The sequence below is a fragment of the Mauremys mutica genome, chromosome 12, assembly GCF_020497125.1.
Source record: "Mauremys mutica isolate MM-2020 ecotype Southern chromosome 12, ASM2049712v1, whole genome shotgun sequence".
Lineage (NCBI taxonomy): Eukaryota > Metazoa > Chordata > Testudines > Geoemydidae > Mauremys > Mauremys mutica.
This window is the reverse complement of record NC_059083.1, coordinates 8,903,148-8,925,906: the sequence shown is the minus strand read 5'-3', so window position 1 is coordinate 8,925,906 and position 22,759 is coordinate 8,903,148. Positions and strand designations below refer to the sequence as shown.

Genomic DNA, 22,759 nt, shown 5'->3' with positions numbered 1-22,759 from the left:
CAATCAGAAGGGGCGGCAGAGTCTGGCCTCGCTTTGGGGCGGGTCACTGCCTTGGGGGCCCCGCGCTTGGCTCCGGGGCTGCCAGGTCTCGGGTCTCAGGTGAGGGCCGGGCGGCGCGTCTCCGAGCCGGGTCAGGGGCGCGCTGGCTGGAGGGGGGCGGGGCTGTTGCCCCCACACATCACGGGGGCAGTGGGAGAGGGAGGGAGGCAGCAGAGGAGGAGAAAAGCAGAAGTAGGTGCTGCGCTGAGCGCCGGGACTTCCGGAGCGATGGCGGCCCTGGGTGCGGGAGGGGAACCACCGGCAGCCGCCCGCGGAGGAACATGGGCCCGGCCCAGCGACCTGCGCTGCTGTCGTGGGGAGCTCAGCCCGGGGCAGCACGTCCAGATCTAGCCGGGGGGGGATACGTAACCAGGTGCCCAAACATAACGCGCCACCCTGCCCAACCCCCACCCCACCCCAATGCAGAGCCCTCTCCTGTCCCTGGCCCCCAGAGCTGTCAGTGCAGGGTGGGGCTGATGCCCCTCCAAGCCCTATGCAGCGCCCCCCCCCCGGGCCCCTTCCAGTGGTGTCAGTGCAGGGGGGAAGTGACCCCCCCCATCCAGATCCCCACCCCTCAGAGCTGTCAGTATATGGGTGGGAGGGATAAATTGTTCAGCGTGATTTCAAGCAGCAAGCAGGTACCGCCACTTAAACTGCCAGTTTTCATCTAGTTTGGCATTTTTACTGTTTAGTCACTTTTCCTAAAGGGAGGCTGATTTTTTGTCAAACTTTATTTGGATGGAACTCAGAATTAAATTACATTTGAAAATTCAGCATTTAAAATTTTTAAATAAAAATATCTTAAATATGCTGGATACATAACCTTTTTTCCCTTATCAAAACATGCTTTGTGTTTAAAACTGATTATGTAAAGTCATGTGTCCTGGCCAAGACCAGGGTTCCTGGATGCTATGATGATATAAATACATAACAAGGTAACAATTACCTGTAGTTAGTAAAATGAACTGATTGTTTTTAGTCACCATGGGTGGGATCAGCAAAAGTACTTAGATGCCTAAATCCCAGTTTTGGCTCTGCTGCAATCCACAAAGCTTCGGACGAACCTAATAGCCCCCCTAAACTCCCTTGGCACCTAAGTTTATGAGAGTAAAAGTTCTCTAGGTGTCTCCCCCACCCCCAACTTCCCAGAGTTGCCAGTGCCAGCGCAGTTCTGCATTCTGTTCCTAGTACACTCCAGATAAAAAAGACATGTGCACATCCCTGCCTTCACACTACACCCAGCGTCCATGTGTCCCTCTCCTGCCCAACTCCCAATTGAGGAGTGAGAGGAAATGGGGAATCTTCAATGAGGGGCCTGATGACACAGGAGGGGGTTGGTTACTGCACTATTCATACTCTGGACTTTTGTTCTGATGAATGGCGGATGGGGCACCACAAACAAACCCACTGACCCTTATGCTGTCCTGACTCTGTCATTGCAGATTCTAGGTCACCTGGGACTGGAGCTGACTCTGCCATGGCTGCGTAGAGCCATCTCTTTCAGCTGGCTCCGAGTTGATCAGAGTCCAGCACCCACTGCTGCCTCCCTGAGAGGAGAGATGCTGGAGGGAGCAGAAGCAGATCCCTCTGAACAGCCTCTTAACAGCTCCATAGACTTGAAGAGTAGAGGAGAACCAGGTAACTGGAGCTTCCCTGCCTAGGAACAGGCTGGAGAGAGATGCTGCATCTCCTCCCCCCGCCCCATGCAGCAGAGGCTGGATTGCTCCAATGGTCTCAGCTTGTGCTGCACGTGCTCTCTTGTGTGGCAGTTGCATGTATGGTTTTTAGGACTGTACGTGTTCTATCCTTCTGAAAATGTTTGGCTCACGTCTCCCTGGGTCGCTACTTTCACTGCTCTTTCTTTCTGGTTGTTTGTCCTTCTAGTGTGTGAGTTGAGGTGTTTGCACTTGTAACACATGCAGAGCCCTGCCTTCATGCACGGCAAGGAGCGGGTGTAGAGCGGGTGTGGCCACAGCACATTCATTTGTGTTGTGCCAGTGAATTTATCATGCCCTCAGATGTGTCTCTGGGTGCTAGGGAAGAGGATTTGCTAAGATTGAACTCCAGCAGGGGTTCCCTGGATTTACTCTCCCTGGGATGGAGGAGGCTCTTCCAAAGTTCCTGCCAACCTTTGGTTGTTAATTATGACAACTCTGGATATTCATGTTAACCATATAAATGCTCAATCCCTTTTTTAACTTTCCTAAATTATTTTTACCAATTTCCTGTGGCAGTGAATTCCACAGTTTAATTATACATTGGCTGGAAAAAATAGTCCCTTTCCCACCTTTTTAATCTCATTGAACACCCCCTTGTTCTTGTGTTATGAGACAAGGAGAACAATGGGAAGGGGATAACTGTCCCTTTAAGGGACAGGCAGGAGGCTACATCTGGCACAGGTGTAATCAAGGCGGCCCTGCCCCACCATAGGCCTGGGCTATCTGAAGAGGAAGAGGGAGCTGAAAGAGAGAGGGGAGTTAGAAGCCAGGCAGGCTGCAGCAAGTGGTGGTAGTTTCTCGCAGGCTCTAGGAGACCAACCTAATCAGCCTGAGACTTGGTTTGATGGACGTTAACTTTGGGATCCCTGACCCAGGGTCCTGAGGTGAGGACCATATGAACTGTTTGTTGAAATTGCTCCTGTCCTGAAGCCTTATTAAAAGGGGACAAGCTGTTTTGTTAATTAGTGTTGGCAGTGATGAGCTGCCAAAATATTAACAACCGGTTCCCTCCTCCTCATCCCATGAGGGGGTCATGCCCCCCCCGGGGACTCCTGCCCCATCCAACCCCCCAATGTTCCTTGACAGCCCCCCCCCCGGGACCTGTGCCCTATCCACCCCCCTTCCCTGTCCCCTGACTGCCCCTTGCCACCCCATCCAACCCCTTCTCTCATTCCTGATGGCACCCCGGGACCCGTACCCCATCCAACCACCCCTTCTCTCTGTCCCCTGACTGTCCCTGGAATCCCTACCCCTAACTGCCCCCCACCGCCCCATCCAACCCCTGCTCCTTCCTGACTGCCCCCCCGGGACCCTTGGCCCCGTTCAATCCCCCTGTTCCCTGCCCTCTGACTGCTCCGACACTAATCCACCCCCCAACTCCCCTGCCCTCTTCCAACACCCGCTCCCTGCTCCCTTACCGTGCTGCCTGGAGGTGGGGGCCCAGCTGGGCTGGGGCTGGGACAGGAGCTGCCCGGTTGGGGCCGGACCCGGGGGCCGGGCAGGAGCCACACCGCTGGGCCCCAGGGTCTGGCTGCGACCTCATCAGGAGCCCTCCTCCCGCTGGCGCCCCGACCCCCCAGCCCCAGCTCACCTGGTGGAAGCCTCTGCTTTCTTCTCAGCCTTCCCGTGTGAACAGCTGATTCACGGGAAGCTGGGGAGGGGGAGGAGAAGCCCGAGAAGCTTCAGAAGAGGAGGCGGAGTGAGGTGAGCTGGGGCCGGGGGAAGGGCAGGGAGCTGCTAGAGCTTTTGTTAAATTTAAAAGCCCTTTTGGAACTAGTTGTCCCTCCAGGAACAACCGGGTTCTAAACGGGCTTCTAAATTTAACAACCGGTTCTAGCGAACTGGTGCGAACCGGCTGCAGCTCACCACTGAGTGTTGGCTTCTCCTTGCCTTGGGCTTTTAAAACAAATGTACTGCTGTCAATCAAGGGAAATTAAGGAGGGGTGCACACACAGTGCCACACCAGTCCACAAGGGGGTGTGCAGGGACTGCCCACAGCTTTACCAACAAAAGCTCCCAGTCTGCCATCTGTCCTATCTGTTATTGCATAGACTGTTTATCCTGTCCCCTCTCATTCACCTCCTCTCCATGGCGAACAATCCCAGGCATTTCCTCAGACTCTTGTCATGGATTTTCCAGGCCCTTGATCATCCTCCACCCTCTGATATCTGAATCCCTCTGATATCTGCAGGGTCCCTTCTGGGGATTAATTGAACTAATTAACCACACAGTGGTGATTTGGGGAGTGATGTTCTCCTTCGCAGTCTGGATGGGAGTTCAAGTTAATATTTGTGTCCAGAGCTGGGACAGAACCATTTACGACAAAATAAATATCTGGTGTGTGTCAGATCAGAGCCTCATGGCAAATAATTCTGATCTCCGTAGCCCCAGGAACATTAGCAGGTTTTTATCTTCCAGATGATCCAGCTAACGACAACTTCAGGAAAGCTGCTGTATCTAAAGGCCGAGCTGCATTCATTGCCATTGTCGGGGTCTTGGTGGTGATCATCATTGCTTTGGCAGCAGCTTTGGGAGGTAAGTTCCCATGGTCCCACCCACTGATGATTCAGTCTCTGACCGTGGGGGACTTTTTCCCTTCATGACTCAGCTTCAGGTCCCCTCTCCCTGGCCTCTCTGCTTTAGCAGTCAGGAGTCTCTCTAGGTTCTTTCATGCCTCCCCCCATCACTGTGGTACCTGAGAGTATCACAGACACCAGTGGATTTCTCCTCACACCCCTGTGAGGTAGGGATGTGTCCTTGTCCTTGTTTTGTGGCGGGGGAGCCAAGGCACCGTGGCCCAGTTCCACAAAGGGCACTAAAGGCCTGAAGTTCCCATTTCAGGCACCCTGTGATCTGCCAACCCCCTGCCCGGCTGCCGCTGAACCTGGGGGCGCCTGAGCTCAGCTGGGGACGACACTTTTGCTGTAGAAGTTCCCTCAGCGCTTCATGTTCTGCCTCCAGGCGTGTGCTGCTGCTTGGCTCTCGGCACCCAGAGGCCTGTCGTACCCGTGGGGCGGGATCTGGCAGGTGTGCTTAGGCTGCCGGCCTCTGTGAAACAGGTGGAGGACAAGGAGACCACCCCACCCTTAACCCTGCCCCAGTGGTTAGGGCCCTTCCCTGGGATGTGAGAGACCCTGGTTCCGGTCCCGCCTCTTTCTGAGGTGAGACAGGGCCAGAGAGTTAGAATCCCTCTGTAATCTCGTGATTAGGGCATCCACCTGAGAGGTGGGAGCCCCCTGCTCTCAAATCCCTGCTCAGCAGGGAGAGGGGGACTGAAGCAGGGTCTCCCACATCCAGGGTTAGAAACCTTTAACTCACTGGTTAGGGTGTCTGCGAGGTCGTCTTCTCCCCCCCTCAGCCATTTTCAGTGGATTTAGGCACTTGCGTCACCCGCTTTCACAAGAAGTGACGTAGGTACCTGACTCCAGGGCGGGGGGGTCCGCACTGCAGGTTGTTAGCAGGGCTGGGCCCCTCCCTGCAGCCAGGGCTGAGGTGCTGAGCTCTGAGAGGGGCGGGGCGGAGGGCACAGGCCTTGTCACTGTCTCCTATTGGCTGGTTTGGGCAGCCCCTGTCTAGCGAGCTGGATGTTGTGGATCCCGTTCTTAGCCCCCCCCCCCCCTCCCCCCATTCACTGCGTGGGGCACCCGGGCACCCAGCTCAGGCCCTGTGGGTCCCGTTGTTGTCCCAGGGGTTTCCTTGATGCGTAAAAGTTTGGTGTTGTGATGCTGGACGTCAAATGCCACAGTCCCTTTGTGGATCCGGCCTCAGGGACTCGCCCTGGGTCAAGCAGGGAGTCTGGCAGAGCTTGGAATTGAATCCAGATCTCCTGAGCCCCTGTTGTCCGGGGCAGTGAACACAAGATAGTCACTCTTTTCTGTATTCCAACCCCCCTCTGTTGCTGCTTTTTTATACTCAGGGATTCTCTTCATGCTCGTTTGGGGCGATGGACTGACACGGATCCTGTGTCTAAGCTTCACTGTAACTTGACTGCAGCTCAGTGCTCTGAGGTTACCGGCAGGGGCTATAGCATCGCTGGGACGAGCTTTATTCAGCTGTGGGGAGGTGCTGGGGGGTGGGGAGCCCCCATCCCTGCAGTGGTGTTGCAGAGAATTTAACCCCGGGCTCAGGGATCTCCAAAGGGAAGGCTCCCCAGGGACGTTAAACTTGGCCAGTGTCCAGTATGTGCGATTACAAACTAGTTCCATTCAGTGTGAGCCTCACTCTAATGTACAGCCCCACACATTGCTGCAGGGGATCAGTGGGGTGCAGGAGGATCTAAAAGCTGGGAGTGGCGTCAGAGTGGTGCTTGCTGGGGTTATTACAAGGGGTGCTCACTGCTCCCACATCCCACTCCAGTGTAGGGCGCTCTGGGGTCAGGCTGCAGATTCCAGGGGATCTGATGCTTTGATATGAGATGAGTGAGGAAGGAAACCCGCTCAGAGGTGCTGTCAGAACTGAATGGATCTGAGGGCCCCTCGTCTTCAAGGCGGCATTGGCTGGGGCCCAGCAGGTCTGGTAGCTTCTCTGCTTGTGCCTCTGCCTAATGCACCTGCTCCCACAAAATCAGTAACAGAAGTGACACACTCAATATTTGCTCTGCGCTGCCTGCTGGACTGAGGGTCCCTGCTCCATAGATGTGCTCACACCTTCTGTAGTCGCACATGAAAGTGCAGTTAACCAGGCTGTAAGGGAATGGATGGGCTGGGCATACCCTTCCCTTGCTCCCACCTGTCTTGTTCCCTTCTCTGCACACCTTGTCCATCACCTAGCACGGTGGGGGCTGTGACCTGGTTGGCGTCTGGGACTACCACCATGTATCTTAAAATGAACGCAAATAAATGTGCTGGGTTGAGATTCCATCAGGATGTGTCCCACCAGGCCAAATAACTTCCTCATGTTTCCCCAGATCCTCACATAGTTCCTCTTCCTCATGGATTATATAAAAAAAGTGTTAAACCAGAAACCTGCCCTTTGACTCATGCAGAAGTAGCTGCAAAGATCTGAGTCAAACCCCTTCCCCCAACCCAAGAACTCTAAACGTTTCCAGGGATTGCTCAGAGGTGACTTTCTTTGCAGTGAAGGGGTTAAGTTTCAGGGAGGAACTTCAAGTGGTTTTGTTTAACCCTCTCCCTGCTGCTTGCACTCGGAAGGGAATGCTGCGCCAACAAATTAAAAATTCTGACAATATTTTAAAATTCTGCAAATTTTGTAAATAAATGTGGAGTCTCCAGCAGGGCAGTGGGGAGCCCAGGCCACTGGCTGCACGGAGGTGGGAGATCCCTGCAGCCCCCCACACCCCAGGACAAGGGACTCAGTGGTGAGGCTGCACCCGACGCTGACACAGCGCAAGGGCCTGGCCTGTCCCAGAAACACCCTGGGGCCCTGCCCCTCTGTGTCAGGAGCACCAGGTGAGGACAGAAGGCTCAGCCTGGCAGGATTCAAGTGTGGAACAGCCTAATGTGGGGGATCCAGGTGTGGGGTGAGGGTTCTGTGTGGGTCAATCTGGGTGCAGGGGGGTCTGTGTGTGTGTGTGGGGGGGGGAGCTGGATGCACAGAGGCTCGTTGGGGGTGTTCTGGGTGCAGGGGCAATGGGACTCTGGGTGGGAGGTCCAGGTAAAGGTGATCAGGCTTGGTGTGGGGGGCTTAGCAGGGTTGTCCGGTTGCTGGAGGAGTGGGGCTGGCGGGATGGGGGTCCGGGTGCAGCTGGTTAGGGCTCAGTGGGGTGAAGGTGCGGGGGGTCCAGAGGCAGGAGGGGTGGGGCTCAGCAGAGTGGGGGTTCTGAGTCCGGGGGTCTTGGTGGGAGGGTTCTGGGTGCAAGGCGGGGCAGTGAGGCTCAGCAGGGATGGTCTGGATGTGGGAGGAGTCTGGACTCACACGGGTTGGGCAGATGGGGGAGCAGCTACATGTACAGTGACCCCTCCCCCTACAGCTGAGAGCAATGGGGGCACTAAGCATGGGGGGTGCCGAGCTTCCTGCAGCTGGGGGCGGTTTCTGGGGCACGTATGACCCAGTCCTGGCAGCTCCTTGCAGGGGAAAAGGAGCTGAGCCCAACACAGGGTAGGAGCCTCCAGCCGGGCTGTCTCCAGTCCTCTTCAGCCCTCCTGACAATTTCCCTCTCTGACTCCTGCTCCGTGTGCCCAAAGTAACACCCCTGCGCTGCTGGGGAGGGGCACGTGACCGCTCTTACAGCTTCCCTTTGCCTCCCCATCAGACAGTCATTTTTCTGCAGGGAAGTGAAGAATTCTGTGAGCAGGCAGTGGCACAGGATTCCCCCAAGAGTATTCTTTACCTGGAGGAAAAAACCTGAATCAACATAAGAATGGCCATGCTGGGTCAGACCAAAGATCCATCTAGCCCAGTATCCTGTCTTCTGACAGTGGCCAATGCCAGGTGCCCCAGAGGGAATGAACAGAACAGGGAATCATCAAGTGATCCATCCCCTGTTGTCTGTTCCTAGCCTCTGGCAAACACAGGCTAGAGACATCATCCCTGCCCGTCCTGGCTAATAGCCATTGAGGGACCTGTACTCCATGAACTTATCTAGTTCTTTTTTGAACCCTATTAGTGTCTTGGCCTTTACTACATCCTCAGGCAAAGAGTTCCACAAGTTGACTGTGCGCTGTGTGAAGAACAACTTCCTTTTTATTTGTTTTAAACCTGCTGCCTATTAATTTATTTGGTGACCCCTCATTCTTGTGTAAAGGAGTAAATAACACTTCATTTACTTTCTCCATACCAGTAATGATTTTATAAACTTCTATCATACCTCCCCCCTTAATCATCTCTTTTCCAAGCTGAAAAGTCCCAGTCTTCTTAATCTCTCCTCATATGGAAACTTCTATACCTTTAATCATTTTTGTTGCCCTTTTCTGAACCTTAAGTTCCAGCATATCTTTTTTGAGATGGGACAACCAGATCTGCACACAGTATTCAAGATGTGGGCGTACCATGGATTTATAGAGGCAATATGATATTTTCTGTCTTATCTATCTCTTTCCTAATGATTTCCAACACAGTTAGCTTTTTTTGACTGTCGCTGCACATTGAATGGATGTTTTCAGAGAACTATCCGCAATGACTCCAAGATCTTTCTTGAATGGTAACAGCTCATTTAGACCCATCATTTTATATGCATAGTTGGGATTATGTTTTCCAATGTGCATTACTTTGCATTTATCAACATTGAATTTCATCTGCCATTTTGTTGCCTAGTCACCCAGTTTTGTGACATCCCATTGTAACTCTGCGCAGTCAGATTTGGACTTAACTATCTTGAGTAGGGCAACCAGATGTCCTGTTTTTAAAGGGACAGTCCCGCTTTTGGGGACTTTTTTTTTTATATAGGCGCCTATTACCCCGCCTATTACATCCCATTTTTTCACAGTTGCTATCTGGTCACCCTAATCTTGAGTAATTTTGTATCATCTGCAGATTTTGCCACCTCACTGTTTACCCCTTTTTCCAAAACATTCCTATCTTTTAACCAGTTACCAATCTGTGAGAGAACCTTCCCTCTTATCCCGTGACAGTTTATGTTGCTTAACAGCCTTTGGTGAGGGACCTTGTCAAGGACTTTCTGAAAATCTAAGTACACTATATCCACTGGATCCCCCTTGTCCACATGCTTGTTGACCCTCAAAGAATTCTAGTAGATTTAAGACTGAAATGGTCTTTGGGAGCAAGAAAATCCAGCAGGTCACTCCCACTCATTGGTGTCTGATTTCCCCCTAGTGGCCATTCCATGGAATTGATTGACTTATTTCTCTGTCTCCTGTTGCATTGAATATGTAACTAGCAGCTTTGTGCCCAAGGTAAATCGCTGCCACAAGATGTTACTGAGCTCAGCAGGATTCATAAAAGGACTGGCCCTTGATGTGGATAATGAGACCATCCAGAGTTACCCTGGAGAGGGTTCAGTGTCTAGGGGGTATGAACTCTCCTGCTTCAGGCCGTGAGCCAGCCACTGATGGAGAGGAGTGTCCTCCTGACCCCTCTGGGCAGGTTATTCTCTCTGAATCAAGATACAAACTGAAGGAATATGAATAGTGTGACCAGATAGCAAGTGTATAAAATTGGGATGGGGTGAGGGGTAATAGGTGCCTATATAAGAAAAAGCCCCCAAAATTAGGACTGTCCCTATAAAATCGGGACATCTGGTCTCCCTAAATATGAACCTTCCTGCTTTGGGGCCTAGCCACCTGCTAACTGCATTTGGGGGAAATGTTCTCTGGGGCCGGCTACCCCACCACTGCCCACTAGGGGGTGCATTGCCCTCCCTCTGAAGCAGGTAGTGCTGGCTGCTCTCAGATCAGCCGCCTACCCCACTAGTCTGATCCAGTCTGGCAATTGCTGCGTTTCTGTTGCTGCTTGTTCTCCACAGGGACTAGAGAAGGGACAATCTCTCACCCTGGGTGCGCGCTCTCTCTCTCTCTCTTTTATTTTTTTAGTGGAAAAATCTAAGCGCTCTTCTCCGTTCCCCCCTGCTGCCTCTCGGTGCCCAGACGGCTGGATCGGGATCAAGGGGAAATTCTACTATTTTTCTAATGCTCCAAGGAATTGGACCTACAGCCAGAGCTTCTGCTCGTCACACGCTGCCTCCCTGGCTGGGGTTGATAATCTGCAGGAGCTGGTGAGAAGCCAGTTAGATGCTTTGTGCCAAGCCCAGCGATCGCTGGCACCACAGACAGGGCTGGAGTCAGGCTGGGCTCAGCCCCTGTAGGGCAGAGAGGAGCCTGGGTGCCTCCCAGGCTGGGCAGCCAGAGTCAGTGCGGTTCTGGCAGCTGAATCCTGGACCTGGGGCTCCAGCCACCTCGACCCTGCATCTGCCAGAGCCCCAGAGGGAGACTCGCCCTGTGCAGAGCTGGGCCAGCTCAGTCAGCTCCCATCCAGTGCGCTGCCTGGGGGCTGGAGGGGGTGAGAACCTGCCCCCTCAGCTCAGCCCAGCTGCAGGGTTCCCGCGGGGGTGGGGAGGGGGGAATCCAGCTGAAGGTGAGGCCTGTTGTGTGCCTGCTCCCCTCAGGTGCCCTGCCCTGGTGGCAGGGGTCTGTCTGCCCTCCCCCTGCAGCTCCCTCTCCCTCCTGGCCCTGCTGTGCTCTGAGAAGGGGCTGCTGGGCAGACAGTGACCTTACAGCTCAGTTCCTGCTTCAGCCAGTAGGTGCCACAGCCCCAAAAAAGAGGAGGGGGGACGGTGAAGGGTTAATACTTATCTGATCCCTTCACCCAAGAACCATGGAAGAGGCCTCTAGAAATCCCCTGCAGCCCAAGGTGGGGAGCAGCAGAGTCAGGGTCTAACACAGCTGATTACGTTTATTGGGTTTCTAAGGGTTCCCTGCTGCCATACAAAGGCAGACTGGACCACTGGATCGGCCTCCGGAAGGACACGGGCCAGGTCTGGAAGTGGGTCAACGGGACCGAGTTTGACCATCGGTGAGTCTCTTTTGCGCTGCGTTGGTCAGAGGCAATGGAAATGCCCCACTGGCTGCTTTAACGTCCCCTCCTGACGGGAGTAGGGCCTGGGGCTGGTGTAGGGAGGGGGATCCGGAGGGGCTGTGAGTGCAGCTCCCCTCCCAGAGTTGGGGTGTCACCCCCGGTCTGTGCCTGTCACACACTGACTCTAGCTTCAATTTCTTCTGGGTTACAGGTTTAAAATACAAGGAGCAGCAGATTGTGCGTACCTGGACGAAGACCTCACAGTCAGCAGCTCCAGCTGCAGCACACCAAGAAATCAGATCTGCAGTAGACCTGATGCCCCTACGTAGGAAGAGGCGTGTGTAGTGGGAGGAGACTTGTACACTCAATGGACTCGCAGACCAGACGTGGCAAAGGCTGGTTCTCATCTCCTCCATGGCCCTACATGCTACAGTCTGGTTCCTTGTTTCTTAGTCTGCCTCCAGGGTTTTATCTGGTCCTAGTTGTCAATTATCCTAATACTTGGCTTGTGCAACCGAATGACACTAGCCAATATCTCCAGTCCCAGACACAACCCTAGGAACCTCTGTCTTGCAGTGTCCAGTTATGCATGCTGGAGGCTGCAGGCTTACATGAGTTTGTCAATTTAACAAAGCAATTGATATTCATAGATTCTAGGACTGGAAGGGACCTTGAGAGGTCATCGAATCCGTCCCCTACCCTCATGGCAGGACCAAATACTGTCTAGACCATCCCTGATAGACATTTATCTAACCCACTCTTAAATATCTCCAGAGATGGAGATTCCACAACCTCCCAAGACAATTTATTCCAGTGCCCTGACAGGAACTTTTTCCTAATGTCCAACCTAAACCTCACTTGCTGCAATTTAAGTCCATTGCTTCTTGTTCTATCCTTAGAGCCGAAGGTGAACAAGTTTTCTCCCTCTTTCTTATGACACCGTTTTAGATACCTGAAAACTGCTATAATGTCCTCTCTCAGGATATGTACAAGGCTTGTTATCCCATGTTATCTGACATGCTTCAAACCAAACACACTGCTTCAGGTAGAACAAATAAACAGATTTATTAATTACAAAGAGAGGTTTTAAGTGATTATAAATCAAAGCACAAGAAGTCGGATTTGGTCAAATGAAATAAAAGCAAAACACATTCTAAGCTGATCTTAACACTTCCAATGCCCCTACCCTTGTGAGCGCGACGACGCAGAGGCGGAGCGAGATGGCCAAGGCGGTGCTGTACGCATCAGCGCTGAGTACCCCGGTGCTGTATGGTGCCGGGGACTGGTGGCGTGAGGCAGAATGGTACCGAGATGTCGATCAGTGCCTGCGCTCGTATCGGTACTGGGAGCCTGATCTGGATCTCGATGGTGACCTCCGGCGAGATCGGCGCTGGGATTGCCTCTGGGTCGAGTGCCGCTCTGACCAGTGCCAGGGATCTGATTGGTATCGGCCGTAATGTGATTCGGATTTCTGCAAGCCAGAGTGGTGGTGTGAGTATGACTGGCGCCAAGAACGAGATCGGTGCCAGGACTGCAAGCGACACCATGGTGGGTGCCATCCTTCACTCGGCGACGGTGGTCGCATTTGGGACGGCTTTCCCTTCGACAGCACCATCTGTGCCAGAGGTGCTGCCAGCTGCAGAGGAGTCAGATCTGTGAACGCGATCAAGTCCCGCACTGTTGAAAAGGTCTCTGGTGTGGAGGGTAGTCTCAGGTCGACTGCGGTGTGCACCGGGGAGCTTACATGCACCGGACTCGACGGCTCTTGCAGCACCAGAGTCAACAGTGCAGGAGCTGTTATATGTCCTATGTGCTCCGGCAATGGACGCAGCTCCAACTGCAGTGTGGGAAGCGTCGGTGGCTGTCAAACCAACAAACATGAAGTGGACGGCACCTGCTTGGGCTGCTGTTTCTTCTGGCTCGGAGATAGGGACCAGCACTGTAGTGGTGGAGGTGCCGGGGAGATCTGGCGCCGCGAGTCTTTAGCAGAGTCCGAACACGGTGCCGGACCAGTCGGTGCCACAGGGGCACTCTGCACTGAAGACAACGGTGCCGAGTCTCGGCGCGCAGAGGAAGGGAAGGGGCTAAGTGCTGCCTCCATAAGGAGCTGCTTCAGTCTAAAGTCCTGCTCCGAAGACTTTGCAAATGCGGCACTTGTCTGCTTCGTGGGATTCCCCCAGACACATCAGGCAAGAGTCATGGAGGTCTCCCGTTGGCATCAGCTTTTGGCAAGCTGAGCAGGGTTTGAAGCCTGGAGACCCAGGCATGGGCCTGGGTACCGGGAGAGGGGAGAAGACCCTGTTTCCCCCCTACTAAGTAAATTAAATCTAACTATTCTAAGTAACTTAACAACTATAACTAACTATTAACAACTAATCAGAAACTATTAATAGGTACTAAAGTGAATGCTAGGGAGAGTGGAGATCAGCTAAGCTGTGTTCCACAGTTCCAACGACCGCCACAGGCGGTAAGAAGGAACTGAGGGGGCACTGGGTTGGCTGGGGCATATATCCGGTGCCATGAAGGCGCCACTCTAGGAGGTGCTTGAGCTGACCCACCGAGTGTTACTAGGGTAAAAATTTCCCAACGATGGTGTATGCGGTGCGCACACACCTAATTGGAATCAATATGAGCAAGCACTCAAAGAAGCACTAACAAGCTATTGTTTGCCTGCTTCCTCATAGCACAGGGCATTTATTCCTCAGGTGATCAGTGAAATTACACTGATAGCACCTTTTGGGCTTCTCTACTTTTACAGGAGATTTGGGATGAGGTTTAGAGAAGTGATTTTGGAGATTTGGGTGCCCAGCCTCCCTCCCTCTTGCAAGGGATAAAATGGGATCTTCCTTTCCCACCAGCTTTAAACACCTCTTTCAGGGGGTTTGTTTTCAATTGATGCCTGGGTCTGCTCAAAGACATCAGCAAGAGATGCCATCTCATCCACAGACACTGCTTTACATCAGCCTTACATATGCCTAGGAAATGCTCTTGAGCAACAAGATCCAACATTCCCTCAAAGCTTGTAACACCTTTACCCCTCACCCATTTTCCCATCAAATCTTTCAGTCTGTTCACATTTCCTGATTACTCTACCAATATCCCTCTTAAGATTCCTAAATTTAACTCTATATGTTTCAGGGGTAATCGGAAACATTTGCAAAACAGTGTTTTTAAATTTACAGTAGTCTAAATCTTCATTAATGAGCATTTCATTGAATACATTCAGAGCTTTGCAGTTAATTTTGCAATCAGGGTAGGAACTCTCTTGGCATCAGGGGTCTCATGCACTGCACACAGCCTTTCAAAGGTAGTTAGATATTCAACAATATCATCTGCCTCATTGTATGCAGGACATAGATGGTCCCAATAGTGGATTTATGGAGTGATAGGAATCGCTGGGGTTGGTGGGTTCTGGGTCTGCTTCTCTACACGTCCAGCTGGTGTTTTCGCTCTTTCTTTCTATTCTTTCTTTTTCCTTCCACTCTTTCTTCGCATTTCTCCTTTATCTCCAATTCTTTCAGTTATAACAATCTGTGGTGCTTCCTCTCTCTTTCTGCAAACTGCGTCTAGAAAGCTCCAACTTTGCAACTACTTCCACCCATTTTCCTGCTTTTCTGTTCCTACTTCCCTTTCCCAAAATCAGCAAACACAAAATAACAAATCGGTAGCCTCCGCCTAACGTCCCTTAGCCACCACACTTAAAAGCCTCACGTAAAATCTTTACACCAGTGTATGAAGTGCAAATCTTGCTCAGTACAACAAGCTGTGTATTTCACCCTGCTTCCTGCACCACTGTGATGTTCCCCTGGTGTTATCTGGACTGGTGATCTGCTAGGTCACTCCAATCCTTGACTCTGGGAGCCAGCCTTACCCTGCTCTGCTATGAGAACCCCCACTCGGGCTGTTCATGCACAGCCTCTGGCATATAAGTTGCTTGGATTGTGCAACCGAATGACACTAGCCAATATCTCCAGTCCCAGACACAACCCTAGGAACCTCTGTCTTGCAGTGTCCAGTTATAACCACTGGACACTGCAACTTTATATGAGTTTGTTAATTTAACAAAGAAATTGATATGTACCAGGCTTGTTATCCCAAGGGGATTCTCTGACAGGCTTCAAACCAAACGCACTGCTTCAGGTAGCACAAAGAATCAGATTTATTAACTACTGTGATGCAGCAGGAGAGTGTTAGCAGGGAGCCTTATTCCCTGCAAGGGGAGGAAGGTTTGCTATAGATTAACTGGAGCACCTGAAGCCAATTAGAGCACCAGCAGTCAGTCACATGATATAAACCCCCTGCTTCAGCCAGACAGTGTGGGGGTTGGAGCAGGGAGCGGTTTGAAGGAGTTGAAGCAGAGAACAGTTTTGAAGAGAGGCAAAAGGAAAGTTTGGAGGAGTGCTGCGGTGGGCTGAGAAGTCCAAAAACCCTAGGTAAGGGGCACCTGGCTTGTGTAGAAGGAAGGCAAGAAGCCCCTCCACAAGCTGAAGGGCAGGAGAGGGAAGTAGCCCATGGGAAGGAATCACCAGTTCAAGTGGTTCACCACTAACCTCAGGGCCCCTGGGTTGGGACCTGGAGAAGAGGGCAGGCCCAGGTCCCTCCCTCTCCCCTCCCCTCCTCAAGGACACTAGTGGGGTAATTAAAAATACTGGTTCAGAGGCAAGCAGCGGTGCCCTGAACCTTCCCCAAAGAAGAGAGAGTACGAGACCCAGCATAACAGTACCGGCAATTTGCCACACTACAAAGATAGGTTTTAAGTAATTATAAGTCAAAGCACAAGAAGTTGGATTTGGTCAAATGAAATAAAAGCAAAACGCATTCTAAGCTGATCTTAACACTTTCAATACTCTAACAAACTTAGATGCTTCGCACCACAGGCTGTCTGGCTGCCCTTCAGCCAGGCTCTCCCCTTCAGTCACTTGGTGGCGGTGTCTATAGGTAGAGGTGGAAGAGAGAGGCGGAGCATGGCAAATGTCTCTCCCTTTTATCATGTTCTTTCTTCCCTCCTGGATTTGGACACCCCCCTCCACCGCCCTTCAGGGTCAGGTGGGCATTACCTCCTCATAGTCCCAGACTGCCCAAAGGAAGGGGGGTGACTCACTGGAGAGTCCAACAGATCCTTTATTGCTGCCTAGGCCAGTGTCCTTTGTTCCTGTGAGGCTGGACTGACTTTGTCCCATACATGCCTGATGAGGTGTGAACTGCCCCTCCTGGAGAGTTTTGCCTGGGCTTGTTTTAAGCCACGAGGACACATTTTTAGCCTCATAACTATATACATGAAATTACAACCTATAACATCACTGTAACAACAATGCTCAGTGCATCAAGAACCTGCCGAAGACACCCGACATGACAAACTTTGCAGTGGATACCACACAATCATAAGGATGAACATGGGGTACCCTTGAGATACAGAATGTCACACCTGTGAGATACAGCTCTACTTGTGATGTCACTTCACTAGTTCTCCCTTCACTATAATATTCCAGCCCAGACTGGACCTGAATTTCAAATGCAAGAAAAGCCTGTCGTTCTGTCTTTATCCACCTTATAAAAGCAGGGGGGAGGGGGAAGGGCACAAGCCCAATTTTTCCCTTCGAAACTCCCCTTCAATATTCATCATTCATGGGACAGATTGAAACTAAAGACGATTTCTCGTTCACACACAGAAAATACAGATAATGTGTCTGTCTATAGCTGGAGAGGGTCTTTTTCACAAATCCATTTAGATGCAGCACCGCAGGTTTCAAAATTAATCCCATCTTTTATCATCCCGCAGCTGTTCCCTTCAGCAGGAGCCACCACCTTGAACCTGGAAAACACACCAAACAAACAATCACTGTGTAGAATTTTTGAACAAGATTTTTAGCAGCTTTGCCTCATTCTGACACCTCTCGAATTTCTTCCTTAACACCTGAATTGTTCCTACAGAGCCCTCGTTGATAAACCGCTTCCTAGTGCATGATCCCTGTAGTAGCAGCTCGTTGGCCTTGGTCTATTTCTGGAAAACACTTTTCCATATTAGAAAACCCGGCCCTCAGGATTAGCCCGACTGCTGTGGAAGCCACTGAATGAGGCTCAGGACTCATCTCTCTGTGCAGAGGACTGTTCCAGCGCTTAACATCGCTTGCACCCATATGTAGCCTGTGCCCCCTGCTGCACATCTTACATGGACTGAGAGGATAAAAACACTCACAGTGTTGGATTGAACAGGGAGCCGTCCACCCAAGTCCATTTCCTCGCGGGGGATGCAACAGTGAGTCCAAGCCAGAGCTGGTTTGCATCTTTGGAAGTATTTTGTATGAATGTCTGTAAATGACATGGAAGAATGAAGTGATGGGGAAGGAGGGTTAAAGTGGTTAAGGTGCTAGCTAGAGACTCTGGGAACTGGGTTCAATTCCCCAGACTCCCTCTGTGACCGTGGGCCAGTTATTTCGTTTCTGTCCTGACTGGGGCAGAATTAAGGCCTTGGTACAGTCTGTGTGGGGTGGGGGGGGGTCATGCTGTCGGTGAGGTGTCACCGCTGGGGGGCTGGGCACAGGTTATGTGCTGTTGCTGGCCTGAACTTTTCATTTCCTTGCTTTTTAGTATGTGTAGAACAGGGGTGGCCAAACCATGGCTTGTGAGCCACAGGCATCTCGTTACAGTTAAATTGTGGCTCCCGGAGCCCCCTCCCAGTCCCATTCTCTGCTTGTCAGACTTGGGGGGGAGCTCAGGGCTTCTGCCCTGCGGTGGGGTGGTGGGGCTAGGAGGGGCTTTTGCTACAGGCGACTGGTGCCTGCTAAGAGTGGGGGCGGCACAATTTAAAGGTTCCCTCTCCCAACAGCTTGAATCAAGCCCTGCCCACCCCCAGCTGTCCCACCTCTTACCCTCAGTGCCCCCACCCTGCAGCTCCCAGGTGTTAGCTCTGCATGGAGGGGCAACGCCAAACAGCTGGGAACTGCCGTGAGGAGCTCCCAGCTGTTTATCGCTGCCTCTCCCCACAGCTGCAGCTCCCAGTGCAGGGAGTTGGGCCCAGCAGCACCATGTGACTGAGCGGGGCCAGCAAACCCTGGGGAAAACTGGGGGGCACGTGCCTCCTCGTGCCTCAGCTCTGGCTTCCTGCCCAGTATGGAGTGTGTGTCTGGGGGTGTGTCTCAGGGCTATAATCCTGCAGGGTGCACCTCCTGGGGCTCAGGGCTTCAGCAGGAGCAGGGCTGAAGCCTTGAATCCAGGCAGGTGCCTTCCATGGGGCTGAAGACAGAGACTCCCACCCCTGCAGGGCCCAGGGCCCAAGCCCTGGCAGATGCCTCCCACAGGGCCAAAGCCCTGAGCCTTGTCAGGTGCCTCCTGTGGGGCTGAAGCCCTGAGACACCCCCCACCCCCACTCCTTGCAGGGGTGAGTCCCAGCAGGATAGAGTGACCGGATGTCCCAATTTTATAGGGACAGTCTTGATTTGGGGGTCATTTTCTTATATAGGTTCCTATTACACACAGACACACACACCCGTCCCAATTTTTCACACTTGCTGTCTGGTCACCCTACGGCAGGAGCACTCTGGCTCTAGAACTTCTCAAGATTGTTGTATGCGGCTTGGAAGGTCAGTAAGTTTGGCCACCCCTGATATAGAGCAACCATGACAGACACACACCACATTGGTTTTGTGGATTAATTGTTACTAGTGATGCTCATATCCCCAGGACAAGTTTTATTTACCATCTCATCCTGGTCCCGGATCACCAGCAGCCGAGAGCTCCTCCTTGAACAGTCATCGCGGCTCTTGTCCCAGGGATTTCTTTCTTTAGACACCCAGTAGCACTTGTCCCTGTGCAGCAGCCAGTTTGGGGGGCAGAGCTTGCACCCTGATCCCTCTGGAGGGGAAGTGGAAACGTTTAATGGAGCTCAAGGTTCTGAACTGCATCACACTCATGCACAGGCCTTCAGGCTCATCATTTCCAGTAGAGCTATGACTTGGCTTTGTTTGAGGACGGGTCCAACATTCCACTCGCTGCAGGTGCTACAGGCCGTGAGGGAGGGGTATTGGTGAAGCTGTGAGTACCTCGGCCCTGAAATAGCACCGGCTAACGCAGGTCAGGCTCCACTGGAGTCCTTCACTTCCTCCCCTCAGCTACTGTAGTGTTCTTGTGCACTGCTAAACAGCCATTACATTTCCCCTTAGAGATGGCTGCATGCCAGTTGGGGTAGATAATACTACATATTAAAAGAGTTAAAAGAACTTTATTGTGGTTGCAAAGTCAACATTGGAAATGCCACATTCATGGCTTGCCCTTGCAACTGTAATTCAGCCTGTGTGTGAGGTCATCCAGTACATTGAATGCTTCGGGAGCCATCATGGACATGGAACCAAACAGGCCTGTGCACTGAATGAGGCAGCAGTCCTGAGATAAAAATAGTAGATAATCATGCAATAAAGACCGTATCATCAGGCACCACACACAAAGGGGGCTGAATTAAGGTTGTGCGGGTAATCTGGCATTTCCTAACTTTCCGTAGCTTGGCTTTGTAACCTTCCTGTTCTCTTAATGCAGTATTGTGTTTAATTTCCTAGTTTTTAAAAAACATATAAAACAATTCTGGAACTGGAACAACTCCACCATCCTGAATCAGCAGCAGCATTTGGACCTTGGATCTTCAGTATCACACCACACTACTATCGCTCCATCAACAGGAACAACTCCGCTTGCTGGTTACAGGAAAAGTCTGTTATCCTGGGGGATGGGGGCAGGGAAAAGGCCTGGGTGGTCAAAGGGAGCCCAGCCAGCTCTCTGTCCCTCCCCAGGAGGAGCTTCTGCTCCATGTGGTGTTCCTGGGAGCAAGGGGTTGATAGACCACTGGGGCCATGTGCTGGGTGAGGGGGAGCCTGGCCCAGCTCTCACCCCCTCCCCACCTCCATCTCCACCTGCTGTGGTAGCTCCCAGTGCAGGGTGTGCGGCTGTGGCAGCTGATCCCAGCACTTTGACTGTTATTTTGTTGCACTGCAGTGTTTTCCTGAGGATCCCAAGCAAGGTGGGAAATGGCGGCTCTTCCAATGTTTCCATCTCAGCAAAACCTGGACGAAATTTCATGGGCCAAAGAAAACATGTTTCTCCGGCCTGAGGGCTCCTCTCACCCCCCTATTTCAAAGGTTGCTTCGAACAATGGACGTGTGAGAGCTCCTCAAAGATACCACAGGACCCTTTTACCATGGAAGCGTTAGGGACCCTAAACATAGGAGTCGCTACCAGCTGCCCTAGGCTATAAGTAGTTATTGAAGTGGCTTGTGTCCTGCACTGGGTTACCCTAGCTGACCACTAGATGGCACCACAATACAGGAAGGTGCTGAGAGAGAAGGAGCTGAGGTTACCTGCTGAGTTGCTGTGAGATGATTCACACACAAATTGTTTCAACTGGAAATGGAAATCTTTTAGGCCAGTGCTGCAGTTGGATTGATGGATGATTCTCTCCCTGGTACTGTTGTTCTCCAGTGAATTCAGACGTCCTTTGAGCTGAGAAACTTCAGAACAGCATGAGCATGAACTTCAACTACTACTTAGGGATTAGCAAACTGAGAATGAGTGTGTGTGTAGTAAACCGTTACATACTGTAGCTATCAAATTCAGAACTGGGACACACACAGAGAGCATGACATTGAAAGAGAAAATCTCATTTATTACACATTTTAAGATGTCTTCCACTTTTCCCTGTGCACACTGTACAGTGACGTTGTGAGAGCTGGATCACCAGGGGCTCATGTATCAAGTTCTAACACTACCTTCTTCATGTGATATTGTTCCCTTTGTGATGAGGATGAAGAGTCCAGGATATTATTCACAAAAGCATTGGAATCAGAAGTGTGCGGGAAGGGGAAATTTCAGGGTGCCGCATTTTGCGCAACTTTATTTTGAACTGCTTACCCCAAATGCCCATTGCTATGACAGCTCCCAGCAGGATGAGGATCCCAGCTGCTCCAAGCCCTGCAGCGAGCCGATGCCAGCAGGGACCCTGGTGAGCTGTAAGAAGCAGTGTTTGGTGAAACATCTTCAGCACATAATGCAAGAAATAATAATGGACTTTCCCGTGGAGCCTGTGCAGCATGCTCCAATAGGGGTTATGTTCCTCCTCACATAATACCAGGAATAGTTTTAAATCTGTCAGTTAAGGGCCACGTTACTCTGAGGGCACCCCTGTGACAGAACAGAGCAAAATCCTGCAAAGGTGATGACAATACTAACAAATCCGTACTGTCAATTATTTAACACGGTTCTATCCCACTTACAATGGCTCATATTTGACCATGCTATAGGGCAAGTCTGTGCGTCGGCCCCCTCAGGCCTTGTGTTGACCTGGACAGTGGTTCTTAACCTTTCTGGGGTCAGGACACATTTGTAAACCTCGATGGCCTGTCACGACACCGTAAATAGCATTAGTGCAAAACACACCTGCCTTACTACATATCTTACCCATGACATATAAATATACACATTAGTGTACCAAGTACTAAATTGTAAACCATACATACCAGAGCAGCAGCGTCTGCGGCTCCTGTCCTGGGGCTGGCTGGGTTCAGCTCCCCACTCTGGGTGTTGTGGCTTCCTGGGTCACAGTGCTGCTCAGGTTTGATCTGACCTCCCTGACGGGGGGCAGCTGGGCCAAATTTGTGTGAGTGGCATTGTGACCCGGTGCACAGGTTCGTAGTGCCACTCATACAAATTTGGCCTTTCATCACCCTGTCATCATGACAGAGGAGAGGCTGGGCCAAGCCTGAGTGATGCTATGCGCCTGTGCAGATCACAATGCCCGGAGCAGCTCCCGCCTGCAGACTGGAGCTGCAGGATCCACAGCTGCAGGGTGAATACAAGATGGACTCTGCAACCCCCAAGTCTTTCCTCCCTTTCTGCAAAAAGTAGTTACCTGTGTTCAGTCTGTTACACCTCTGTTCAAGGCAGAGGCGGCTCTAGCCATTTCACCGCCCCAAGCATGGCGGCACACTGCGGGGGGCGCTCTGCCGGTTGCCAGTCCCGCAGCTCTGGTAGACCTCCCGCAGATGTGCCTGCGGAGGGTCATCGGCTCCATGGGAGCCGCGGACCCTCCACAGGCACACCTGCGGGAGGTCCGCCGGAGCCATCTGCTGCCCTCCTGCGACTGGCAGAGCACCCCCCGCGGCATGCCGCCCCAACCACACACTTGGTTCAAGGACAGCCAAGTGTTTTGTAAGTAAACAAGCTCCACTGAGAAAATAGCTTGACCGGATCACTAATTTCACCTCCAATGAGAAACTGACCTGCCAGACCCAAAGTCTCCTAACGCTGGGCTAAACAGCAACAATATCAAGGAAGTCAGAGTCACTGGATCTATACCAAATAATTGCATATTTTCATATTGACAGAACAGCTGAATATAACCAAAGGCTCGCACACTTTGTAGCATCTGTCAGCCAAGCTTGTTGAATACACCAGGGGCTCTTTCCCATCCTCACCCCCCAAGCTTCATGGGTGCCCCCTTCACCTCCCTGTACTGCAGGGATTCCCTGCAACTCCCTCAATCTCCCCCTGCCAGGAGATCTGTGCCCTCCATTCCCTCATCTCCCATACCA

The 22,759-nt window shown here is 51.9% G+C and overlaps 2 protein-coding genes across 8 annotated transcripts in view; one reads left to right on the top strand and one right to left on the bottom strand.

The window, feature by feature from the left end:
• The first annotated feature begins 52 nt into the window (after positions 1–52).
• LOC123345641 (C-type lectin domain family 2 member D-like) lies at positions 53–21,082 on the top strand. 4 transcript variants are annotated; one of them, XR_006572827.1, is made up of 8 exons: positions 53–99; positions 1,482–1,677; positions 4,176–4,292; positions 10,205–10,386; positions 11,080–11,183; positions 11,398–11,521; positions 16,966–17,442; positions 19,736–21,082. XR_006572827.1 is itself a non-coding variant. In XM_044982635.1 (7 exons), the coding sequence occupies exons 2-6, from the start codon at positions 1,599–1,601 to the stop codon at positions 11,513–11,515; spliced, it is 600 nt and encodes a 199-aa protein (XP_044838570.1). In that variant the 5' UTR covers positions 53–99; positions 1,482–1,598; the 3' UTR covers positions 11,516–11,521; positions 19,736–21,082. The 4 variants fall into 4 exon arrangements, 3 of the variants coding, with proteins under 3 accessions (XP_044838570.1, XP_044838569.1, XP_044838568.1); XM_044982635.1 differs by lacking the exon at positions 16,966–17,442; XM_044982634.1 differs by having other exon boundaries at positions 16,966–21,082.
• Positions 16,463–22,759, bottom strand: part of LOC123345618 (killer cell lectin-like receptor subfamily F member 1) — a 32,762-nt gene continuing 26,465 nt past the window's right edge. For 3 of the 4 annotated variants that reach the window (XM_044982607.1, XM_044982608.1, XM_044982606.1), the window contains exons 3-7: positions 21,081–21,176; positions 20,531–20,680; positions 18,883–19,037; positions 17,383–17,495; positions 16,463–16,998 (exon numbers count right to left, since the gene is read on the bottom strand). In XM_044982607.1, coding sequence (XP_044838542.1) covers positions 16,878–16,998; positions 17,383–17,495; positions 18,883–19,037; positions 20,531–20,680; positions 21,081–21,093 — 552 coding nt within the window. In that variant the 5' untranslated portion in view covers positions 21,094–21,176 and the 3' untranslated portion in view covers positions 16,463–16,877. Of the gene's footprint in view, positions 16,999–17,382; positions 17,496–18,882; positions 19,038–20,530; positions 20,681–21,080; positions 21,262–22,759 lie in introns of those variants that run through there. The other variant, XM_044982605.1, reaches the window with a different exon arrangement.